Source organism: Dermacentor variabilis, chromosome 8 (assembly GCF_050947875.1).
Source record: "Dermacentor variabilis isolate Ectoservices chromosome 8, ASM5094787v1, whole genome shotgun sequence".
Lineage (NCBI taxonomy): Eukaryota > Metazoa > Arthropoda > Arachnida > Ixodida > Ixodidae > Dermacentor > Dermacentor variabilis.
Window position 1 is genome coordinate 39,463,488 of NC_134575.1, and position 23,469 is coordinate 39,486,956.

Below are 23,469 nucleotides of genomic sequence, written 5' to 3' on the forward strand. Positions count from 1 at the left end.
GTATGTACGTATGTATGTATGTATGTATGTATGTATGTATGTATGCATGTATGCATGTATGTATGTATGCATGTATGCATGTATGTATGTATGTATGTATGTATGTATGCATGCATGCATGTATGTATGCATGCATGCATGTATGCATGTATGCATGCATGTATGCATGCATGTATGCATGTACGTACGCTTGTATGAGATTGGGGGAGTACCCCTGTTGCCGTCGAAGAGTGCGAGAAATTGAGTCAGTGGTAACTGGACGTAGGCCCCTAAAGTTTGTAGAGTGACTGTAGAATTGAACTGCATACCTCTGCGATCAACAGCCACGTTGTTTACTTGCCATATTTGATCGTGTATAACATTTTTGTATGATTTTATTCATTATGCCTGCGTGTTAAGTGGCTATTCCTTTTTCGCGCATTTATCTGATATCGTCGTTTTTCGTGTCCTGTCGAAGATTTTACATTGTGTGGCTGCCCATGAATACTGTTATTTTCGTCGTGATGATTCCCTCTCCCTCATGTATTATTGCTCGGTAGAGACCCTTATTGGTAAATAAATAATGAGGTGGACTGATGTTGGATGGTTATACGGCATTTATTATGTGAGTGGAAAAGGTGCATGGATGAATTGTGACAGCATATTTTCTCTGAAAAACGCCTCAAGGAGACTGTTTCACTGCCTCAGAAGGGCTGGATGCTGATACAGTCCGACGGGGGATTCTAAGTGGCGCAGCAATTCGTAAGAACGAAAAAGAAGCCGAGACGGACAATGTATTTTAGAAATGACATCGATCACTTTTGTTATGAAGTGTGCCTGCAGCACTGGTGCTCACGCGAAGTATGTAAACAATGGCAGTGTTTACACTGCCATTGTAAACAATGTAAACAATGTAAACAGTGTAAACAATAAAGGGGTTAATCGCTCGAGTAACGAAGGGTACATATCGTATTCCTTCTCTTAATTACACTACGAGTAAGACGCACACATAAACAAAACTAAATGTGCTAATCTTTTGGTACAGTGAAGCTTACGTAGACATACCTGAGGTCTCTCTGGATAAGCGGTCTCTCGAAGGAGAACGCTCCCCCGTGGAAATACACCATGACGTCAAGCTTCCGCGAGATATTCATGGTTGGCGTCCACACGTTCAGGTAGAGGCAATCCTCCCTGCTGACAACGCCTTCCTGTGAGCAGGAGAAGTTACGCGACCGGTGAGATTTGGCCATCGTGGAAGTGGTATACTGAGCACGACAGTGTCGAATACGGCCAGAATGTGGACGTTGCTTAGAATTGCTTGGAAACTACCGCATTTGGACGTTCAATAGGGAACCAAGAGAGACAGAGAGAGAGAGAGAGAGAAATAGAGAGAGACACAGATAAAGTAAGGAGAAGAAATGTAGGGAGGTAGGGAGAATCAAAGTGACAAAAAAGGTAAGCGCAACATTGGTTTATTGGCATCGTCACAAGATGTACCCTTCACAGGTGATCGGTGTTTTTCACTCTAATTACGCGTTACTATAGAAAACAACAGCGCTTGGTGCTGTGTTGTGCGCAGTAAAGTTTCGCAGTGATGTTTCTCTTCTTGTAGGAATCGTTCTGACAAAAGCATAATTACGCAAGCATACTTGTGAACGCAAAATAGGTTGTTACTCTATGATCATCGTGCAAAAGAATATGTAAAAAGTTGCGCACCCAAAGATCAAAATTCCGTGTTTCTAGGCTTCACAAAAAAAATGTACAGCTACGTTCAAAAATCTAAAAATAACAAAGAAAACTTTATCCCTCATCGCTTGTCTTAACCTTGGGAATATTCGAGCGCTTTATTGTAATGTGGTGAGGAGCCTCGATGAATCACGTGCGCATGCATCCAGGCCGCCGTGCATGTGTGCGGGACAGGTTTCTCGCGCTGACCTCGGCGTCGGTAGATTTCTAATTGCCAAAACACTCTGTACATTGCGACCGACCGACCGACCCGACCCGACCCGACCCGACCAGACGGACGGACGGACGGACGGACGGACGGACGGACGGACGGACGGACGGACGGACGGACCGACCCGACAGATGGACAGACGGACGGACAGACCCGACAGACGGACAGACGGACGGACCGACCCGACAGACGGACAGACGGACGGACCGACCGACCGACCGACCGACCGACCGACCGACCCGACCAGACGGACGGACGGACGGACGGACGGACGGACCGACCCGACAGATGGACAGACGGACGGACAGACCCGACAGACGGACAGACGGACAGACCGACCCGACAGACGGACAGACGGACGGACCGACCCGACAGACGGACAGACGGACGGACCGACCCGACAGACGGACAGACGGACGGACCGACCGACCGACCGACCCGACCCGACCAGACGGACGGACGGACGGACGGACGGACGGACGGACCGACCGACCCGACAGACGGACAGACGGACGGACCGACCCGACAGACGGACAGACGGACAGGCGGACAGACAGATGGACAGACGGACCGACCCGACAGACAGACAGACGGACAGACAGAAACTCCTGTTGGTGGATATGTAACTAGCTCCTGCTTAGTACGTTAAAATAAACAAAAAAGGCGCAGTTCCACCCGAAGCGCGACACATGGACGGCGATAACAAAGTATCAGAATATTACACTGAGAAAGGCTTCTATATTTATTCCCAGCATGAACTGCAGTATACCTTCGCTAACTTATTAAACATGGTGTTGCGCCGCGAGCCAAAGGATGCACATGTACGTGGCTAACTCAAGCATTAGCGGTCACGACGCTGGCGCGATCAGGAGCCCAGTCACACAGGCAGGCACAAAGAAGCACGTGTACCTGTTTGCAACGGGGTGGCATCTTCATGGCGGCACGCACATTGGTCCAGGGAGTGATAGGAACGGGCTTGCGGAACCGCAGTCGCCCCACTGGAGGCATGGCGAACGGAATGCCCAAGAAAAAGTAGATCGTCCTGTTCAAAATCACCTGCGCACGACGTCGGACGACGAAAATTGTGAAACAGGAGCGTTTGATAGGTACACAGATAATCTCGAAACGCGAAAATTATCGTGCTATCTCCGAGCCAAGCTTTTTCACGTAACTATGTTCGCTTTTCAGCTTCGCTTAATGTTTTATTTGCAACGGAAACAAATACGAAACGTTTGTACTGATTTGTTAAATGACTATTGTCCGAAGCCTCTTGCGTGTCATATGTGCCTCCGAGGTATGTATTAGCGCCAAGCTTTACTTGCAGTACGTGTATACGCGTCATTGAAACCTCTTGTGCATCATGTGTACCCGGAGATCAGCAATCAACAAACTGTTACTTGCGATGAGTCATATCAGTGTTTGCGCTGGTTTGCGTCATCATGTATGAATCATCTGGCGCGTCATGCGTGCTTAATTCTTGGATGCTTAGTAACGCAAAATGTTGAGATCGCAATTTACCAGTGAAATGTTATTTGTCTGTAGTCTCTTGAGGGTTATATCGCTTGCGAGATGTCTAAACACAGACAACTTTGACTTGCTGAAGGAAGGTATACTCCTTGTTTGCGCCGATTCATCTCATTGTTTGAAGGGTCTTATGCATCACGTGCTCAATGACGAGGAAGAATATAGAGAAAATCGAATTTGTAAAAAAAAAAGCACGAGCAATAATGCCCGCCGAAGTCTTGAAGGCAGTGGCTGTAGTTTGCAAAGTGCACACTAGATGGCAGCACCAATAAGCGCCAAATGGATGGTACACAAGCTTGTTTTTGCATTTCGCCACCATAGAAAAGCGGGCGCCGGGGTTTCGAACGGAACTGGTGACCTTATGCTTAGCGCCACAGTGACATAGCCGCTAAGCCACCGAGGCTGATTTCGAGACAAAGCTTCCTCCTAAACACTACTGCTGTCTTTGGAACTATAGCTTAACCACGTACAGTCCATAGAAAACTCTTTGAGAAGGGAAAACGCCTTATTCGAAGGCTGCAGAAAATATATAGGCTGAGCGAAGCTCTAAGAAACATACGAAGAATATGCCCGGAGACGGCAGGTAGATGTCGATAACCAGCGAAAAGTTAACCAATTAATGGAATCCGACCGCACACTCAATAAATTTACGCGTCAAAGTTCAGACTCCTTACCTCGTGGAAGCCCTGCACAGGACCGAACGTCGTGTTGACAATTTCTGTCCGGTTGATGGTTTTGCCCTTCTGTGCCAGGACGGTGGGTACGGCGACAACGGCCAGGGTCCAAAACAGTGCGCACAGAAGGGGTCGTTGACCTGTCGAAAGAACAAACAAACAATTGTTTCAAATCTAAAGCACCTTCTTGGTATCTACATACAGCGAAGCTTTGTTCAAATGCATCAAGAGCGCAACAGCGACAAGAAAGAAAGCTGTATTAGTTTCGCTGTCATTGCAATGCCAATGCAAGGTCACATCGAAGGCCCCTCGCTCAAACCACATCGTCCACGTTATAAACTGTCCAAATTGCAGCCCCTCTCGCATCTGCTCGGGTGCGCGCGCATGCGCCCGCGCGCACCCGTGCTACACAGTGTGACGGCTGCTAGTTAGTGTCGGCGCGACAGAAGTATGCGTGTGGTCGCGGTCTAATGGTTGCGGCATCGGGAAACTGTGCTAGGGAACCGAGGCTCGATCCCTTCATCGGCCACGCAATTACTTTAACTGCGAGCTATTCGGCCAGACAGCAGCAGCACCGAGCAGCCACGGTCTCGAAAGTGCGTGGAGGGACCGCAAAGTAAGTTTCGCTTTCGTAAAAGTGGGGTGTGTGGTTTAGCTGCATCTGGCGCCGGACGAAGGCGTGTCCATACTAGAACGTATCGGTAGTAATGTAAAAAAAAAAAAAGAATCTGCAGATACTACGCACTGTGGCATTCGGTGTAAGCGAAGCCTTCTGAGCTGGTTGCTTTAATAGACGACAATTAGCGGTGATGTTGACGGCGGAAGCTCATTTCTTCAACATTTAGTCTAATACGAGAGTGGTGAGTAGATGTTAAACGTTACCTTGCCTTCACCACTACTGTTTGTCTGCGTAGTACACAGAACACACAGGGAGAGGTGTTTGCTTAAGGCGTTGTTGTGCGCCATAGTTCGTAACTTCTGAGAGGGTTCAGCATTGTCATTGCTTCACTGGCTCCTCGCATCGTGGCAGAAGTATTAAACTTGAATTGGATTAAGAGGCTGTACATGTTAAAACCACAATTGGATTACGAGGCAAGCCGTAGGGGCGGACTCCGGATGAATTTTGCCACCGTGATGTTCTTTAACGTCTCGCAATATCTAAGTGCGCGTGCGTTTTCTATTTCACCCCCGTCGAAATGCGGCTGCCGTGGTCGGGATGAAATACGCGACCTCTAGCAATGCCATAGACGCTAAGCTACCGCGGCGGGCACAGACGTGTGTATTTCACGGTCGACTGCTTCCTTAGTGTCGTATGCGCCCTGCGATGCGCTTTAATTACTGCGGCCATGCTCCTGCACGCCCTGCGTAGTTTGTCCGCTTGACATATCTTCATCGTGTTTATTTATCAGAAATAGCGGAAACGCACTGTACAGTACCTTGAACTTAAGCTTATCCAGTTTCCCCGCAACCACTGTCGTGTAGTAGTAGGGTTTCCTTGCCTTCTCACGTCACCTTCATCACCCCCCCCCCCGTGCGTAAACTGCCTCTTCTCCTCCCTCTTCTCTACAGTTCTATCTACGTCCCCTCTGGACTCGCACGTTAGTAGAAAGGGAAGCGCTGAAGTTTCTGCAATGCTTTTGATGTGGGTCACGGATAATTACAGCTGTCAAGAGGCTAATGTCGCGACGCCCAGACAGCTCCCGAAGCATTGTGCACCTTCGACATGGCGGGGTCCAAACGAGTTTCTCGCGTCACCTTTCGTCTCTGACTCTCTCCTGTCGTGTAAACACATCCTCTAAACCCCCCCCCCGGACGCGGTGTGCCAGACAGCAGCAGCAGCAGTGGGAAAGTGGAAGGAAGAGGCAAAGAAAGCTTCGCTTTAAAAGAAATTATGTTTTAGTGGAAGTAGCAAATAATTATTTCCCAATCGATAACAATTCCGAATAAACATTCCACATGTGCGCTTGAATAATGGTGCGTAAAACTTGTATATCCGACGACACAAAGGCGGGGGAAAAATAATACTGCGGGATCTGCGAGCGCATTCGACCCTACGCGCTACCAACACGGCCACGTCTGCCCAGCATGCTGTGGGAACGTCAGCGATACCTTCGTCATCTCGACGCACGCAGAAGGTTAACGTTATAGGCGAGCGGGTGTCTGTTTCGGACGCTGGAGCGTGTGGTGCGCCGATCTCGGGGGCAACGCGACGGGATTTGCATCATATCTGCTAACAATCATGGGCACGCCTCGTTTGCTTGGGCGCCGTAATTAACGGCTAGTAATGCGAACATTAGACAATTGCTAGCCCTGCGGCTTTGCCAGTACGGCATCAATGGCGATTACTATAAGTATACTTATTATGAACAATTAATCCGAGATAAAGCTTAGCTGCAGTTGATCTATTAGAGGACGTGCCATTTAAGGTGCAAAAAAAATCTAACCGACAAATTTCGAACAATCGAAACCGATATCCGTGTTGTGTTGCTATTGTTAGTGAAGATCCAAGCTGCGTGTTATAATTAATATTTTGATGGACATAATTTACGCTTTATGGGATCACGAAGGTGTACAAATAATTACTTCTGTAATAATAGAAACAGAGTAGGCAACACTTACCTCTGCCCATCACGACTACTAAATCTTGCTTCTTCTTGCTCTCTATGTTAACACCTCATCAAGGAACTGCCTCGAATTTCGATGCTGGTCGGCTGCACACGGAGAGCTGTTTCGTCCCGTTACGGTCACATGGCGACCGGTGCAGAATTTTGGCATGGCCGATTCCGCAGGCCTCCGAGTAGTCGCAGGCGACTACTCAGCAGCTTGTCTTCGTCAGGCGTCCATGTTGTTTTTTGATTTACAACGCTATGGATGGCCCTGTCGATGGCGACGAACATTTGGCAAAACAAACCACGTGCAATGCGAAGAGAACGAAAATTTAGGGTAGTTTGATTAGAATTAGTGTTATTCCCGTGATTACATGTGCTTTCCTTAATTAAAATGAAATAAGTAGACATATTCCTCGTATTCTAGAACATTTCTACAATCGACACTCCATCTGGACTCAAGACACTGGCTGGTAGCGCTTCCCTTCGACGGAAGAGGTCACTGCGCTTCAGTGACATTCAACGGCAGTAGCAGTATAAACTTTATTGGCTGTTCCGTTTCTGGGCAAGTGGGTTGAGTCAAAAATCCTATTCAGGTATTTATTCTTTTTCGACCCACTGCCGCCCGATTCATGGCCCATCCCCCGTAGTGGGTTCTGCTATAACTACAGGCTCCAAACCAAACCAAACTAAGCCTCAGATCAGGGCTCCCCTCATTGATATGATGATGGCAAGATGTATTTATTGATATCAAAACGTAACGTCTCAAAACGCCGAGACGTTTTGAGACGCAGTCTCTCTGTCTACCTGTCTGTCTTTGTCTGTCGCTGTCTCTGTCTGCCTGTCTGCCTGTCTGTCTGTCTAATCGTATGCCGAATCAGTGTGTCTAGCTGAGTAGGCCACCATTTTTGTGTTTTTAATCGTGATGCCGTCGTGGCTTCGTGATTCTGACTCACGTTATGCTGCCGTCGTCAAATTTTCTACGTCGATCCAGTGGCTCAAGTTTAATAGCTTCGGCCACAAGGTATGACCTCGGGGTCGCGATGCCGTCGCATTCGTTCCGTCGCCGTCATTCCAGCTTCGTCAATCAACTCTCGTGATGCCGTCTTCGTGACGGCATCGTGGTCATACGGGCTTCGCGATACAGTCGTCGTCACCCCACTGTCGTCACACATCGTCGTCATCTCATTGTCCTCATACCATTGTCATGCCATCGGCGCCATCGTGTCGTCGTCATACAGTCATAGTCGTGCATCGGTGTCACACCACCATCGCGATACCGTCACGATCATTCCGCCATTGTCGTTCTAACTTCGACATCCCACTATCGTCATGCCATCGTCGTCACATTCATCGTCATCTCATTGCCATCTTGTCGTCGTCTTCACAGCACTGCTTTATCATAGACCAAATTCTGGCCGCCCAGCGCGCCCGCGATCGGGCCGGCAGGCTAGACCTATCAGTCCCGTCATGGGTTTAGCCGGGTGCGCGTTTTATCGCGTTTTGCTCGACCCAATAAAAGTTCACTCACTCACTCACTCACTCACTCACTCACTCACTCACTCACTCACTCACTCACTCACTCACTCACTCACCATCGTCATCACTTCAGTAACTTCCTTCCTTCGTCGTCACTCTGTCGTAATTATGCTGTCCTCATTCAATCGTGATAATGCTGCCGTTGTCATGATGTCGTGGGCGCGTCGTCGTCTGACAGTCGTTGTCATGCCTTCATTGTCATTCCGTCGTCGTCATGCATTCGTTTGCATGCCGTTGCCGTGAAGCATTGTGGTTGTTTCAGTGTCATTACAACTTCGACGTCGTCACGCTGTCGTGGTCCCGCCATCGTCGTCACCCAGTAATCGTCATACCATTGTCGTCATTTCGTCGCCGTCACCCCGTCGCTTTACCATTGTCATTACTTGTAACGTCATCCAATTTTAGTCATCGCATTGTCGTCCTGTCGTCATACCGCCCTGTTTTATACATTGTTGTCATTCGTTCTTCGTCCTTCTGTTGTAATTATTCTGTCCCTGTGCAACCGTGATTGTACAGCCGTTGTCGTGCCGTTGTCGCTAGACAGTCGCTATGCTGCATCCGTCGTCATACAGTCATCGTAAATTCGTGGTGATCATGCCAGTGTCGCCATTCCCAGTTCGTCTTCGAGTTACTATCATACCATAACGCTGCAGTCGTCGTTATACCATCCTCATCATTGAACAATCGGCATCACATCGTCGCGATGCCGCCCTAGTCACGCCAATTTTATCTTTCAACCGACGTGATTCATTCTTCATTCCATTATTGTCACTGCGTCGGCGTCATACAGTCGTCGTCATGTCGCGACGCTCATGTGCGACCTTGGCAAGTGAGTACCATAGCAAACTCGCACGATACTAGAATACTTCGAATATACCCGAGACAACGGAAGTCTCAGAATTACCAAGGCACTGTCCTCGTACTATCGTTAAGATTTCAGACACGTCATTCCCATGTCGTCACAGCGTCGTCCTCATACCACCTTGGTAGTTACATCGACGTCATTTTATCTTCATAATTTACGTACAGTCGTCGTCACGCATTCGTTGTAATACCGTCGTCATGGTGCCGTTGTCGTACCGTGGTCATTTTTTTTTCAAAATCGTCATCCCTGCGTCGTCATACCAACCTGGTCGTTCCACCGACGACATTCCTTTTATTGCGTAAGCATTCTCAGGGGACTTCACGCACTTTCCGGGGGCCTACTATTTGCATCTCCTAATGACGGTCGATGGTAAAACGTTTAGCATTAATTCAACATAGCGACACAACGTATTGCCACTATGTATCAGGCGGGTACCGCGACGGGATTCGTCTTTCGCGCTTTCCTAAGGACACCCGGCGCCATCTAGCGTCGCCGCCTTGAAGCCTGCGCGTGGCCTCCGAAATGGACGGCGCGCCGGCGCGTGCGAACGCCGAGAAACGCCTCATGTGGCAACCGGTATCCTCTCTCGCGCTTATTTCTGGACTGTCGAGAAGTCCGCACGCGGCTTCAAAGACGAGAAGCGCGGTCGCGCCGGTGCCTTCGAACGCTGAAAATTGCTCTCTCGCTTGCCGCACGCTCAGTGGCACGTGCTGAGTGACCCAATTTGGCGAAAGGTTCGTTGAAGACGGGCACGTGCCCAGTGCATTCATGACGCAGCACGCGTTGCTTGAAAGGTGGCACGCACCCAGTGCACTTGCGCCACAGTCTGCTGGTGCGTCGGGCTGCCGAACTTGAGGAACAATTGTGAATGCGGGTTCGATTCCGCTCGGCATCGAGAAATTTAAGGGATCTCTTTTCGTCTTCGTAGAGCGGCACACTGCCAGTGGCGCATGCCATGTCACCCAAATTGGCGCGAGAGACTTTCATTGAAGAGTGGCACACGCTGACTGCCAGCTCCTTCACTCACAAACCTTGCGACTCACGTTGGCACCAAAGAGGCTCATGAAGACCATGTCCTACCTAGGGCCACATACCCAGCACTTCACGTCGGCATCGAAGAGTTCCTCCGAACAGCGCCACCTACCCAGTCTCGCATCTACAGGGACCCGTGTCGGCGTCAAAGAAGTTCGTTGAAGAGCGGCACGTATGTACAACAACACATTGACATATGCGCATTGACCCAAGTTGGCTCGATGGTTAGTTGTAAACTCTATTTCCCTCAGCACAGCAGCCCGGTGCGCTACCCGTGCGACCACGGACTAACGCAAGGACTCAGGCAGACGGAAAACGGTTAGATACAAACATAAGTAAGTTGGCTTCCAGAAAGTGCGTGAAATACCGTAAGAATTCCAACGCATTACAAAGTGAATCAAAAGCCGATCCTTTTTTTCCATTATGATGACAATGCATTGAGGTCTGTCTCATTCCTGGTCTGGGAGACCGAAGGCATGCTCGCGCGTATGCTGCGCATGCGCGAAAGTTTGGCGTCTTCTGTAATCTCATGCGTGATACGGTTTTGGTCTGTTATACGAAGGACGGCACATTCTTCAAACAGGAGCATGCAAGCGGAGTCGTGGCAATGGGGGCGAATGCTCTCTTTAAAGCTGTACGGTTGAACCTCAATATAACGAATACCGATATAACGAAGCAAATGTGAAATTTCTCTCGTCAGTATTAGCGTGTTACGAATATGTAACTATAATGAACATTGGATATAACGAGGACATTATTCCGCCTCATGCGGCCTGGTTATGACCACTTCTGACTGCAAATCACTTTCCTAATCAATTGTTATTACATTATTCATTTTTGCACATTGGCTGCCAAAGTGCCCACTCACAGCTTTTAAAGCGTTGTAATATCGAACCTCAATATAAGAAATCATGGGATATAACGAAGCAAATCCAAGGTGTTTCTTGTCAATATCAGCATTTAATCCAAATGTGCTTATATCCAACACCTCGGCTATAACGAGGACACCTACTGTGTCTAATGCGGTTCTGTTATAACCATTTCCGACCGCCAAAATTTGGAGGACGCTTAAGCTTAAAAATAGAACGCGATAGCATTCAAAGAACCCTGACTGCTTCTCACGCTCCCCGGCAACTAGAGCGTATGTAACCGTAATGTTTACTGGGAAACGCTGGCCGCGAGGGCCATGCATGAAGGCAGGTTTTGCGGTAGAAGCGCGGCCTATTTGCACGGGCCGCGATGCGGCGGAGGCGAGCGCCATCTTGAGGTATTGCAAGGAACCGGGCGCGCCGCTCCGTGGCCCCCGAGATCCCCATGCGGAAATGGCGGACGCCGCGGTCGGTCTGTGAATTGTAGAGACGCTGGAAAATGGGTTTCTTTGAGTTCTCGCGTAACAGAATTACGTTCTTTTTCTATAGTCAAATAGCAATCAGAGAGTTATCGTGTTTGTAGGTTGAGTGCATGTCGTAGTTTACTGTTTTCTCACGTATCTAAGCTTGAGAAATCCAATTAGTTCAGTAAATGTCTTGCGTGGCATGGATGGCCTGGGTATTGGTGGTTCAAAAAATATTTTTGCCGAAGCGACGTCCTACGCAGGACGCGAGACGCAGACACCGCATTTTCTGCGACCTCGAGCTCCTTAACGCTGTCGCGTTAACAATGCAGGTGTATCGATCTGCTGTACAATAATCAGCTTGTGCAACGTACCTTGGCCCGCCCGAGAATGGCGCCGGATACACAAACGCCCTCGGAGCATTGGAAGAACTTCTTTCGATGTTACCGGTACCGACGAAGTCCTTGTGGCACCATGGTTCGCCGTCTAGCGTTTATCATCTCAGAACATAGCCGCGCACATCGAACCCTCTCGATGTGCTGTTAAGTCACAAGCATTCCGCTTTTCACTAACTATTTTTCGTCATTCAGTGCTTAACTACAGGGCATCAGTAGATGGTGGTTACGACCTCGTTTATTGCGCTCGTCAGAGCCGTCCCACGGTAATGGCGAACGGCTTTCGCAAGTTGTGGCCGATGTCGAAAAGGTACAGCGTCTGCGAAGGAGACCGGGAAAGCGGACACATGATTGAATCGCTGAACATGGGGGCACTTTCCCCCGTTTATTATCGCAGCGTATTAGGTATGCTGCTGAATCGATCATGCGAGGTTTGTATTTCGGCCTTGAATACTAAGCAAATTGAGAGAGTGTATGTACATCACATCATGGAGAGAGAGAGTGAGGAATAGAGACATAGGCAAACGAGAACATGAGAGACTGGTCAAGTCAGAAATCTGACATGCCGAAAAGGTTGACTAGAGTGAACGATGCAATAAAAAAGAAACTAAATTAACGAAGAGAATCCCGCTAGACTGATGTAAGCACAATCTTTAGAAAGGTTCCCATTTATGCACCGTTGACTGAATTTTGAACAAAATAGGTTGCGTAAAAAGGTATATGTAGTTAAGAGGTTTCGGAAATGCGAAGTTGATGGCAAGATTTTTTGATAGGTTTACCGATTTCTCGACATATTTCGCGAACGTTTATTCTCTTAAGCAGAAAGCCGTCTATAATGCAACAAATACAGTCTAACGCGCTCAATCGACCTAACTGTCATAGGATACGAAAAAAAGAAGGTTTATTATAGTTCCTATTAATAACCTAATGGTCACGGTAATGGATCGCTTCGGAACAATAGGTCAAAATAGGAGTGCTGATTAGAGGTGTGCGAATAATTTTTGAAACTGAATCGAATATAAACTGAGTAGTGCCAGAAGCGAATCGAATCGAATACCGAACACCATTGAAATAGTTCTATGTGCTCACAAATTTATACAGTCCAAAACAAAGCACCCTGTATAGCAAAATATATTGATCAGCTAAGTTTTGATGTAAGATATAGAGGGTGTCCTACATTACTCGTGCAAAATTTAGGAAATATATGCGATCGCCACCTAGCTGGGTACAACCAGGGTAATGCTGTTTGCCATCGCCAAATAAATAACTAGTTACTATTAATTAATAAACTTCATTAAGTAATAGATTCAGAGCAAAATTGGACCTAATGAAATTGTAGACCATCCCAGAAAATTCCCGATCCAGCTTTCTGTTGTTATACACGTGCTGCATAAATTTTTTTCCGAAGCTTGAAAGAAAGACTACTAAACACGAAGATGGATCGGGAATTTTTCATGATTGCCTACAATTTTCCTTATGACAAGCTTGGTCTAGGCCATAATATATGTATGTATGTTTGTATATCTGTGTCTCTGTATGTTTATACCTTATACATTTTTGTGACTAAATATGTTATTCTCTTGTTTCCTCTATGTACTTCCGTATGCCCACCCCTTATGTGATACCTCCCCCCTCCCCCCGAGGGGGTCCTTGAGATAATAAACAGAAAGGAAATGAAATCTGCGTCGAAGCGACATGGAACTGTAAGTGCTTATGTGATGGGGTGTGTGCTGAAACGAGGAACGACATACGTACTCCAGCGAAGAAACATTAAAACCTGTTCGATCTGAGCAGATCGTAAAAGGCAGTTCGATCTCGTACTGCTTCTACGCAGAGTTAGCTGCCGCGATAGAAGGAATGGGGAATTTGAGTCGATCCAGAAAGTGGGGGAGGGGGAAAAGGTGCAGTCTATCGCGGATTGTCAAACCGCTAGCTGTCACGAGCGAAGGACGCGGGAAGCTGGTGGCGTGTTACGCACGCGCCAAGCGCCTCAAAGAGCTGCTCGGTTTCTCCACGAGAGGAATACGCGTGTGATAGTTCGCCTGACGGTCAGAGCACTGGGTTGCCTGTGCCGGAAACCAGAAGTTTCGATCCCACCGCTGGCCCCGCATTTCTTCTTACCGACCGAAACGAGACGAGTCGAGGACCCTCCCAGCCCCGTATACCGCAAAGTGTACCGGATGAGGCAAATGGGTGTCTCCCGCTGAGAGGAGATACGCGGTAACGTTTCACTCACGTTTAGTGCTTTCATAATCAGCCTGGCTACGCCCAATGCAGGGCAAAGGCCTCTCCCATACTTCTCCAACTACCCCGGTCATGTGATAATTGCGGCCATGTTGTCCCTGCAAACTTCTTAATCTCATCCGCCCACCTAACTTCCTCCCGCCCCCTGCTACGCTTCCCTTCCCTTGGAATCCAGTCCGTAACCCTCAATGACCATCCGTTATCTTCCCTCCTCATTACGTGCCCTGCCCATGGCCCCATTTCTTTTTCTTGGTTTCAACTAAGATGTCATTAACTCGCGTTTGTTCCCTCACCAAATCTGCTCTCTTCATATCCCTTAACGTCACACCCATCGTTGTTCTTTCCATACCTCGTTGCGTCGTCCTCAATTAAAGCAGAACCCCTTTTCGTAAGCCTCCAGGTTTCTGCCCCGTAGGTGAGTACTGGTAAGACACAGCCTTATTGGGGCTCTAGTAACAGCATCCGCGCGTTTCGTGCACGTTTACACACTGAAAAAAAAAAGAATCGAGAAGGGTGCAAGGCGTGACTTTCGGGACCCGCTCACCGATCGCGCGAAGGCGAACTTGAGAGGCCTCTCATTGAGCTGTACGCGCGTGGGCGCTGGGCCGGGGACGCCGAACACGGTCGCCGCTCGGAGCGTAGTCCCCCACCGGCATACCGAGCAGTGGCCCGTCAGGATGCCCTGGGAGGTGATCGACAGGGAAACCGACGAGAGCTTTTAAAACGACGTACTATATAGGTGAAAAAACTAAGTCAACGCGGACGGATAACGATTTCTTGCAAGACTTTATTTTCGTCTCTAGAAATAGAAGAAAGAAAGAGCAGCGAAGAGACGGGGCCAATCAAAAACAGAACAACAACAACGGCGCTGTAGCTTCTAGCTTTGTTAATTGGAAGGGCTTGTACTTCACATTTGTAATTTGAGAAAAAAAATTATAAAGGGATCGTTCATCGGTTCTGTTTCTGCGCTGTTAGCCGCCGTATATTGCTCAACTAACTAGGCCAAGTTCGCGCTCTTGTACGGTACATTTCCCTTGATTTCACCGTATGAGTTTGATCATCGAAAGACAGGAATGAAGACCGAGCTTTCGTTTTTCGAATTCTGCGCCAGTACAATCACCGCTGGAACGTCAGTGGGACGTCACAGATTTCAATGTGTTTTCTCGTGTTTGGGACGTGTTTGGTGTCCGTGTAAATGGCCTTAGAAACTTCTCAAGATAAACTTTGGCTCATCTAGAGCACACGCAGTCAGTCGTTAACCATAAAGAAATAAACGGACGTGAGAGGACGTCGCCAATGTTTGTGACGTCACAGATGAACTGGTGGGGAATGTGTCAAGGCGTCGTCGCAATACGTGTTGCGTTTTCACCTCTTCTCTGGCTTAGAAAGTAAGAGCGGCTTTTTGACTATTGTAGAAGCGTACCTGGCTAATATAGCGAAGCCGAAGCTTATTTTTCTCCTTATTGTGTCTTTAAGCTTGGATTCTTTGGTGACGTGGGATCGCAGCTTTCGAACTGGAATACGACAAAAACTTATGCTGTTTTATGTTCTTGAAAATACAAGTTATATGCGATAGTTTGCGAAGCATCCAGTCCAAAGCCTCTTGTGCTTCATATGTGCCTCTCAGAAGTCTAATCGCGTGAAGCTCTACTTGCAATAGCAAGATATAGTTTGTGTTGGCATTGGTTAGTGTCACCTTGCCTGGAGCCTTTTGAGAGTCATATGTGTCTCCGAAACACCTAAGTGAAAATAATCTGCAAATAAAAAAAAACGAAGAAAACCATGACTCGGACGCCGAGACAGAGAAGATGACACTTAAGCTACGTGATTAAACTCGGTGTTTGCACTGTTGCGCGTAATCTTGCATGAAGCATCCTACGAATCACATCTGCCACTGAGTTGCCTGGACAAAAAAATTTTTCCTTGAGGTGGCAAGTCGCGCTGGCCTTGACGAAAGCAAATTTCCTTTTCTGTATGGTAACTGGTACCAGCCGGAGACATCGCCGTTTGCGCTGCACGAGAACATACCTCTTCGTCTATACGCAAAATTTGCATAATTTGTATCATATACAATACGTTTGCGTGTGAATTTAGCTTGTGTCTCCTTGTCTGAAGCTCTCTTGTGCGTAACGTGTCTCAATACCGAACGACGAAAATCATAGAAAGAAAGACCGAAAAAGTCGCGACAGTGTGCGGCAATATCCAAAGGCAGTAGCTGTCATTCGCCGAGTACACGTTAGATGGCCCTATAATATTCAGCGCCGCAGCAAGAAGGTAGCTTCCAAAAGTATTTTTGTTGTTGTTGTTCTTGAGCAGAAGCTCACCGTTGTGCATGTGAAGTGGCCGTTGGGGAGGAAGAACATTTATGTCAGTTGCGTCGTGTGCAAGGGAGACGCGAGCTTTTGGTCGCCGTTTGATAGGAAGTGGCGTTCGATTATCGCTTATTCATTCAAGCAGTAAGCTTAGGGAAAACGAAGATGGAGGCGCATAGATTTATGAAACGGGAATTACCAACCTTACTTGTGTATTACTTTAAGATAATTGTGCGCAAATTTACTATATCTACATGATCTTGAAAATAATAGTCCGCGCACGTTAGATATTCATATCGCCGCATCATGTTAGGAGCGTCTGGCGAAAGCATGTATTCGTTCCTTTCTTACTTGAGGTCTCAGCAGAGAGACTTCGTCAGAAAGCGTGACTGATTGTATTTTGATTGCATTTGCCAAACGTGGCCCTGCCACGGAATCTCCGGAAAAAAAGTATAATTCGTACCGATTGCGATAATGTAAACAGCAACGAATTATCGCTCCTAGGTCCTCACGATGTTGAAGTTGATGGACACTACTCAAAAGCAGATGATAAACCTCAAAAGAATATGTACGCAACTAATATAAACAGCACTGAATTATCGCTCCTAGGTCCGTGCGGTGTTGAAGTTGATGGGCACTGCTAACAAGCAGGTGATAAACCTCGAAAGAATATGTACGCAACCGAAAGTTCTGTAAGGTTACCTTCATGTAAGAGAAGTGAAAGACCGAATAGATGCCGGCATCGAATGTTCCTGTAAGAAAAAAGAAAAGAGGAAGATCAAAGACAAAGCGAACAGCGTTAGGTGGAGAACTCACAGAAGAACAACAAAGAAATGTTGGGGGAATTTGCCGCTGTCTCTCAAACGACTGACATTACTGAAATGGCCGTCTTGGTCCATCGCATGCTGTTGATCGAAGCTGCCACAGACATAGTTACGTAAGAGCTATGAATATAGTGTTTGTCAACTGTCGCGAATGTTTGTTCAAGCATTAACGATGCTGTTTCACAGAGTATTTTTTCTGCAGACTTTGTCACATTAATAACAAACAGGGGAGCGGAGACAAATTTTTTTTGTGGACGAAGCTTTATAACTGTGACGGACATAAAAAAAATCAGCAGTTATAGCGATATATATGTTGCAACTTCATTTCACTGGTTAACCTTTCTTTTAATTCTGTCCTTATTGGGCACTTGGTATTTGCGGAATTGAAGTAAGCCAACATTTGAAGCGTGTAAGATTTCAATGAATAGTTCGTGCCTGGAAGTGATCTGGAGGTATAGAATCAGGTGTCGCCATTGCATTAGTGATCTAATGAACAGACAAGTTAGCCCCTTGAACAGAGTACTCGAAGCTTATGACGACTTAATAAGGGAATCCCTCTATCGGAACGCAGCATTAACTAACTAATTATTCTTATAAACAGCTGTCACGCCGTTCATGCGCTTCTGCTAGTGTCTCACCTGCACTAACTAATTATTCTTATAAACAGCTGTCACGCCGTTCATGCGCTTCTGCCAGTGTCTCACCTGCGTTGACACCATTATCGCTGATCAGCTCCCCGTATGCGTAGTCGGAGTTGTCCGGCGACACTATCAAATGGATGTTGGGGACGGAGCTGAAAAAAAAAAGAGCGAGCGTTTCAAATGAGTCCGCAGCAGTCACTGGCGGCAAACGTTGCGTGTGGAGGACCGTCCCAGCTACCGTACCCCACTGCCGATGCTAACGTCCGTATATCGACACTACTTGTGCGCTTTGGGCTATAAGTTGTATGAACAGAGCTAAGAGTGCCTCAGACAGGCTGGCCAGTCTGTCTAAATGACTTCATCCCTGTTTGCTCAGATTTTATGCCACATTTTCCTTCCATCTGTCGCCCCCCATCCCACATCCTGATTTTCGATTTACTTGTGTCCTTGTTACTTGTGTCTCGTGGTTGTTGATGTTCTTTAACAACAGCAGTAGCAGCAGCAGCATAAAAAAAGCTCACTCACTCACTCACTCACTCACTCACTCACTCACTCACTCACTCACTCACTCACTCACTCACTGAGTCAATCGATCGATCGTTCAATCAATCAATCAATCAATCAATCAATCAATCAATCAATCAATCAATCAATCAATCAACGATGACACAGCAGCAACAGAAACACAACCAATCAACGATGACACAGCAGCAACAGAAACACAACTCAATCAATCAATCAATCAACAACGGTGACAACAGCAGCACCAAAAATCAATCAATCAATCAATCAATCAATCAATCAATCAATCAATCAATCAATCAATCAATCAATCAATGAAACGAGCGTTAGAGCTCGCATACCGGTTTAGCGCTCTGCCCGGGATAATGGTGCCGCCACGGGTAAACATTGCAGCCGTGGCGTTTGGCGACGGCACAAACACCGCCTGTCCGCGGCTGTCGACGCGCTTGCTGTTGTACCAGTCGTACCAGCGGCCCGCAGGGAAGTACACCTCCAGCAGGGAGGCGGCCTGCGCGGGGTTGGTTAACCGTCGTTTGCGTTAAAGTGTAGCTACCGCGAGTGCATGCTATGCGACATGCCGACGGAGACTATCGAAAAAAAAAAGAAAAAGAAAAGGCGTACTTCATACACGCACCGTTTCTATCTGCGGGGTGACTAGGAGGCTTGGTCCGAACATGAACTGTTTAGGATATGCGTGGGTCTTTGGATCCCTTGGGAAGCTGCGAGATAAGTTGATGCACAAGTATATACAGATGATTAGATAACGGTAAATGCATAAACAGATAGACATTGTGAGCAGTAAAGTGAAGCAGATTGAGAAAGTGAGAGACAGATAAATGGGAGCAGCATTCCGGGCAAGTTGGTAATCCATTACTTCAATGATATTGCGCGACACTAAAAAACGACACGGACGTGAGAGAAGACGACACACCAAGCGCAATATCATTTAAGTAAATATCATTTTAATGTCGCGCAATATCATTTAAGTAAGACAGATAAATACATACTAAACAGATATAGAGAAGAAAAGCACACGCGAAAGGAAGTATGAGTAACGAACATAGAATCATAATCCGGGGACAAACCAAGACGTCACTGCGGCTATGCCTCTTCAATACATGTCTACTGCGTAGGAAGTCGATTGCCTTCAATGATTTGAGCACTCAAAGACGCCCGCGTCTTATTCCTACGCATACACTCGCGTGTGTCTCGGGAAGAAAAACGAACCGAAATCAGCGATTTATGCACCTGCCGTCTTTCTTTTTTTCTTTGCGCCCTTGTCTGTCGCAGCTAATAGCTACACAGCGAAGTAACGTTCGCTTATGGAAACCGCGTTAACTATTGCAAGAAAAGTAAACAAACAGGGATAGCAGTCACAAAGTTTGCTTTTGCCTTCGCATACGCGTTCCTTGCCACTGGCCCGTTGCCACCGCCAAAGGACAAAAAGTTGTGGTGCTCATCAGATGAGGACGAAGTGAGACACAAACGACATGTGTCCCACCTCGTTCTCGTCTGCTTCGCGTCGCAACTTCTTGTGCTTAAGAGGAAGCTCTAGCTCGGGTGCTCCTATCTAAATACTTGTGAAAGCAGAATTCGTTTTTATCGCTATCCACTGCACCAAATTTGACGAGGTTTGTTGCATTTAAAAGAAAAGCTTAGTCTAGTGACTGTTCGTTTCAAATTTCTTATTTAGGTCATCAATCTTTTATTAAAATTGGCATACATTGCAAATTTTCAGGAAATGGTACTAAAGTTTACGACTCTGTAACTCAGCAATGAAAAATGATATCACAATTCTGTGAATTGCATCTGATAGTGCATCTGAAGCGAACAAATTTCGAGTTACACATGAATCTGAAAAAAAAACATTAATACGGAAATACAACTTTTGCAGAAGCCATGTACACAACGTAACAAATTCACGTAAGATATAAATTGGCACACCGAATTTTTTCGCTTTGAATGACCTAATAGAAGCCGTTTACAGTACCTCCATATCTGCTCTTAATGCAGATCTATTAATTTGTAAACTTCGTGCTTCTATTTTTTCGAATTTTTGAAAATTATTTTAACCAAATGCGGGCCCTCAATCGAAATTCCGCTGCCAACAATCACTCGAATTCGACGTTCTCTCTCAAATGCACCAAATTTCATTAAATTCGGTCCAGCGGTTATCTTAGAGATGCGTTTATGCGTTTTACATGTATTCGAATGGGCCGCGTCGGAGTTGTGCCCGAGCTAAAGCTTCCGCCAAAACCACGAACCAACTGTAGTTCGGCGACAAGTTCTCTCAAATCGCCTCCGCTAATGTGTCCCGCATCTCCGATTGGCTGGAAGTTCGCTCTTACAAAAAGCGTTCTAGCGTAAGAGCTCTTTGCGAATGCCGGTCCAGGTGCGTATGGGTAAGTGGAGGCTCACTCGATATAGGTGGGGCGCGCCAGCGTGCCTCCACTGCGCGATGCCTTCACCAGCTGTGCGTAGACGTACGGCAGCAGGAAGTGGCGCAGGGCGGTCGCCCTCGACGCCAGCGCCGCCACACGTCTCTGGATTGGCGTGGTTGCCTGGTGCGCATGCGCAGAACGGAGGGACGAGAGTGGTTAAGGAGGAGACAAAATCACGCCGACTAGGAGTGGGGGACTTCGCGGAAGGCTCGTCGTTTCAGAGGGCGCGCAATTGAAAGCACACGCGCGAACACGCGCACGGCCACAGACACATAACAGACCGCACACGCTCTCCCACACACATAATTTTTAAATCAGAGACACACATCGCCTATGTCACGTATGTCACGTACGTCACGTACATATCACGTACGCCACGTACGTCACGTAGAGTCAGCCGCAAAAGATTACGGGGCACGGGTTTCACGACAAATGCGGATTTCTGCCCTGTTAAGGTGTAGCACTTATAATTTAATGGATCACAGTGCTGTTCTCAAGAACTGATACGGATCAACGCTTTTAATTGGAGGCGACGTGCACAGGCCTCGTGAAAATTTGTCTCGCAAATACCGCGCCTCGTGAACTTTTGCGGCTGACTGTACATCACGTACGCGCGCGCGCACGCACACACACACACACACACACAAACACACACACACACACACACACACACAAACACACACACACACACACACACACACGCACGCACGCACGCACGCACGCACGCACGCACACACACACACACACACACACACACACACACACACACACACACACACACACACACACACACACACACACACGCGCGCGCGCACGCGCGCGCGCACGCACACGCACACGCACACGCACACGCACACACACACACACACGCATGCGCACAGACGCTCGCATGACACCTAAATATGCGAAAATGCGCCTCTCTATAAACATTTCGGCGATGAGAGTACGCTAGTCTATTCAGGCTGAACACCGATTCTGTACGTTTCTGCCGAAGCAGTAGGTGTGCGGTAGACATAGCAAGAGGAAGTGGCTCGCCGGCACCTGTCCGAGAGTCTGGTGCACCGGGAAGAACACGGAGAGGGAGAACCAGCGCAGGCAGAGCTCGGCCTCCGCCTCTCTCGTTACGCTCGCCAGGTGGCAGGCGCCGACCCCGTAAAGGTGGACACCCAGCATGCCGAACGTCAGCATCTCTGCGTTGGAGCGGCGGCATTAAACCGGCTGGTCTCGATGCTGTTTTCAGGATCCGTGGTCGTGATCCACTACTCCTGAATCGTGACCACGCGCATCGCAGCCGCTGAAAGCACCGACAGCATATTGCAAGCTTAACCAGCGCAGATAAACGAGCACGCAAGAACACATATGCACAGAACCAGCGCTTCTTTCCCGCGACCTCGTTCATTTGCTCCGGTTAAGCTTGCAGCATGTCGCCCCAACTGGCCCAAATCGATGCGCTCCTCAACGAGAGCATTACTGCGGTAGCTTGTGCGCAGATTCAGGTGTGCTCTAGTGCTCTCTAGATCAACTAGTGATCTCTCTGTTCCCTTCTTTCTCTCTTTAAATCTATTTTATCCAATTACCCCACTGCAGGGTAAGGAACCGAATGCTTGTCTGGTCAGTGCATCTGACACGGCACTGTAACCAGTCACAGTGTAACCACAGAGGCTCCCACCCTAGCGCCTAGCGCTCTAAAGAATATGTGAGAGAGAGTCTTGACAAAAAACAAAAAACGCTATGTGCAGCCGTGTCAAATATGAACTGCAACGCGGTGCACGCGTTCAAAGAAAAAAAAACGGCACGTGTTCAATTTCGTGCGACCAAGCACGAGAACAGCTGAAAGAGCGAAAGAAAGCTGTGCGATTTAACAATAGTGCACTTCGAAGCAACATGTTCCCTTGTAAGAAAACTTCTCGAGCAGGCCGGAAGTAGTGTCGGCGGTGAGCGCCATGATTTCGCTACTCCGTTGAACTCAATGAACATGGCACTCAAATAAGATAACATACAACGAGGCCGGCCAGTAGACAGTGGTTGGGTTCGCTTGTCTGCCTTTCCTTTCATCTCTCATCTCTCTCTCTCTCTTCGCATTAGCACGGGTGGCAAGCAGAGCGACTAGTGTAGGGCTAGTCTACTAGATTACAAGCTAAAATAATCTTACATGCTTTTGCGGCGTATCTTGTTCCAAAGCGATAATCATCTTATTTGCTTGCGTCGCCTTTCTTGAATGCTCTGCGCTCGCTACTTCACTGTCACAATTGGCATGTCCCACTGATATGCGTATGCCGTTTGTAACTTGGAAGCACTGGACGCGCAGCGTTGAGGAAAAGAAAGGGGACATGCATGACAGGTGGCGAATATTGCTTGGGAACGAGATGAGCTTCAAAGGGTGCAGATTTGTTTTCTTACGGCGTATATAGTCAATTGTCAGTCAATCGATCAAACAATCGACCGATCTTCCAATACCCAAATGTAAAAGAAAATTGAGAATAAATCACGGGACGACGATGGCCAAAGTCGAGCGATAGCTTTCTTGTGGAGCCACTGAGGTATGCAGCGTGGCCCAGTTGTTGGTTACCTTTATTGATTA

At 47.6% G+C, this 23,469-nt stretch overlaps 2 protein-coding genes across 2 annotated transcripts in view; both read right to left on the bottom strand.

The window, feature by feature from the left end:
- Positions 1 to 12,137: 12,137 nt before the first annotated feature.
- On the bottom strand, positions 12,138 to 19,146 carry LOC142591003 (lysosomal alpha-glucosidase-like). The gene is made up of 6 exons (XM_075703379.1): positions 19,082 to 19,146; positions 18,789 to 18,955; positions 17,989 to 18,077; positions 17,163 to 17,212; positions 14,693 to 14,830; positions 12,138 to 12,223 (listed from the first exon to the last, which is right to left on the bottom strand). The coding sequence occupies exons 1-6, from the start codon at positions 19,121 to 19,123 to the stop codon at positions 12,155 to 12,157; spliced, it is 555 nt and encodes a 184-aa protein (XP_075559494.1). The 5' UTR covers positions 19,124 to 19,146; the 3' UTR covers positions 12,138 to 12,154.
- Positions 19,147 to 20,861: 1,715 nt separating this feature from the next.
- The window catches only part of LOC142591367 (lysosomal alpha-glucosidase-like), a 32,698-nt gene continuing 30,090 nt past the window's right edge, over positions 20,862 to 23,469 (bottom strand). Inside the window, exons 13-14 of the mRNA XM_075703693.1 lie at positions 21,924 to 22,078; positions 20,862 to 21,008 (exon numbers count right to left, since the gene is read on the bottom strand). Coding sequence (XP_075559808.1) covers positions 20,862 to 21,008; positions 21,924 to 22,078 — 302 coding nt within the window. The remainder of the gene's footprint in view (positions 21,009 to 21,923; positions 22,079 to 23,469) is intronic.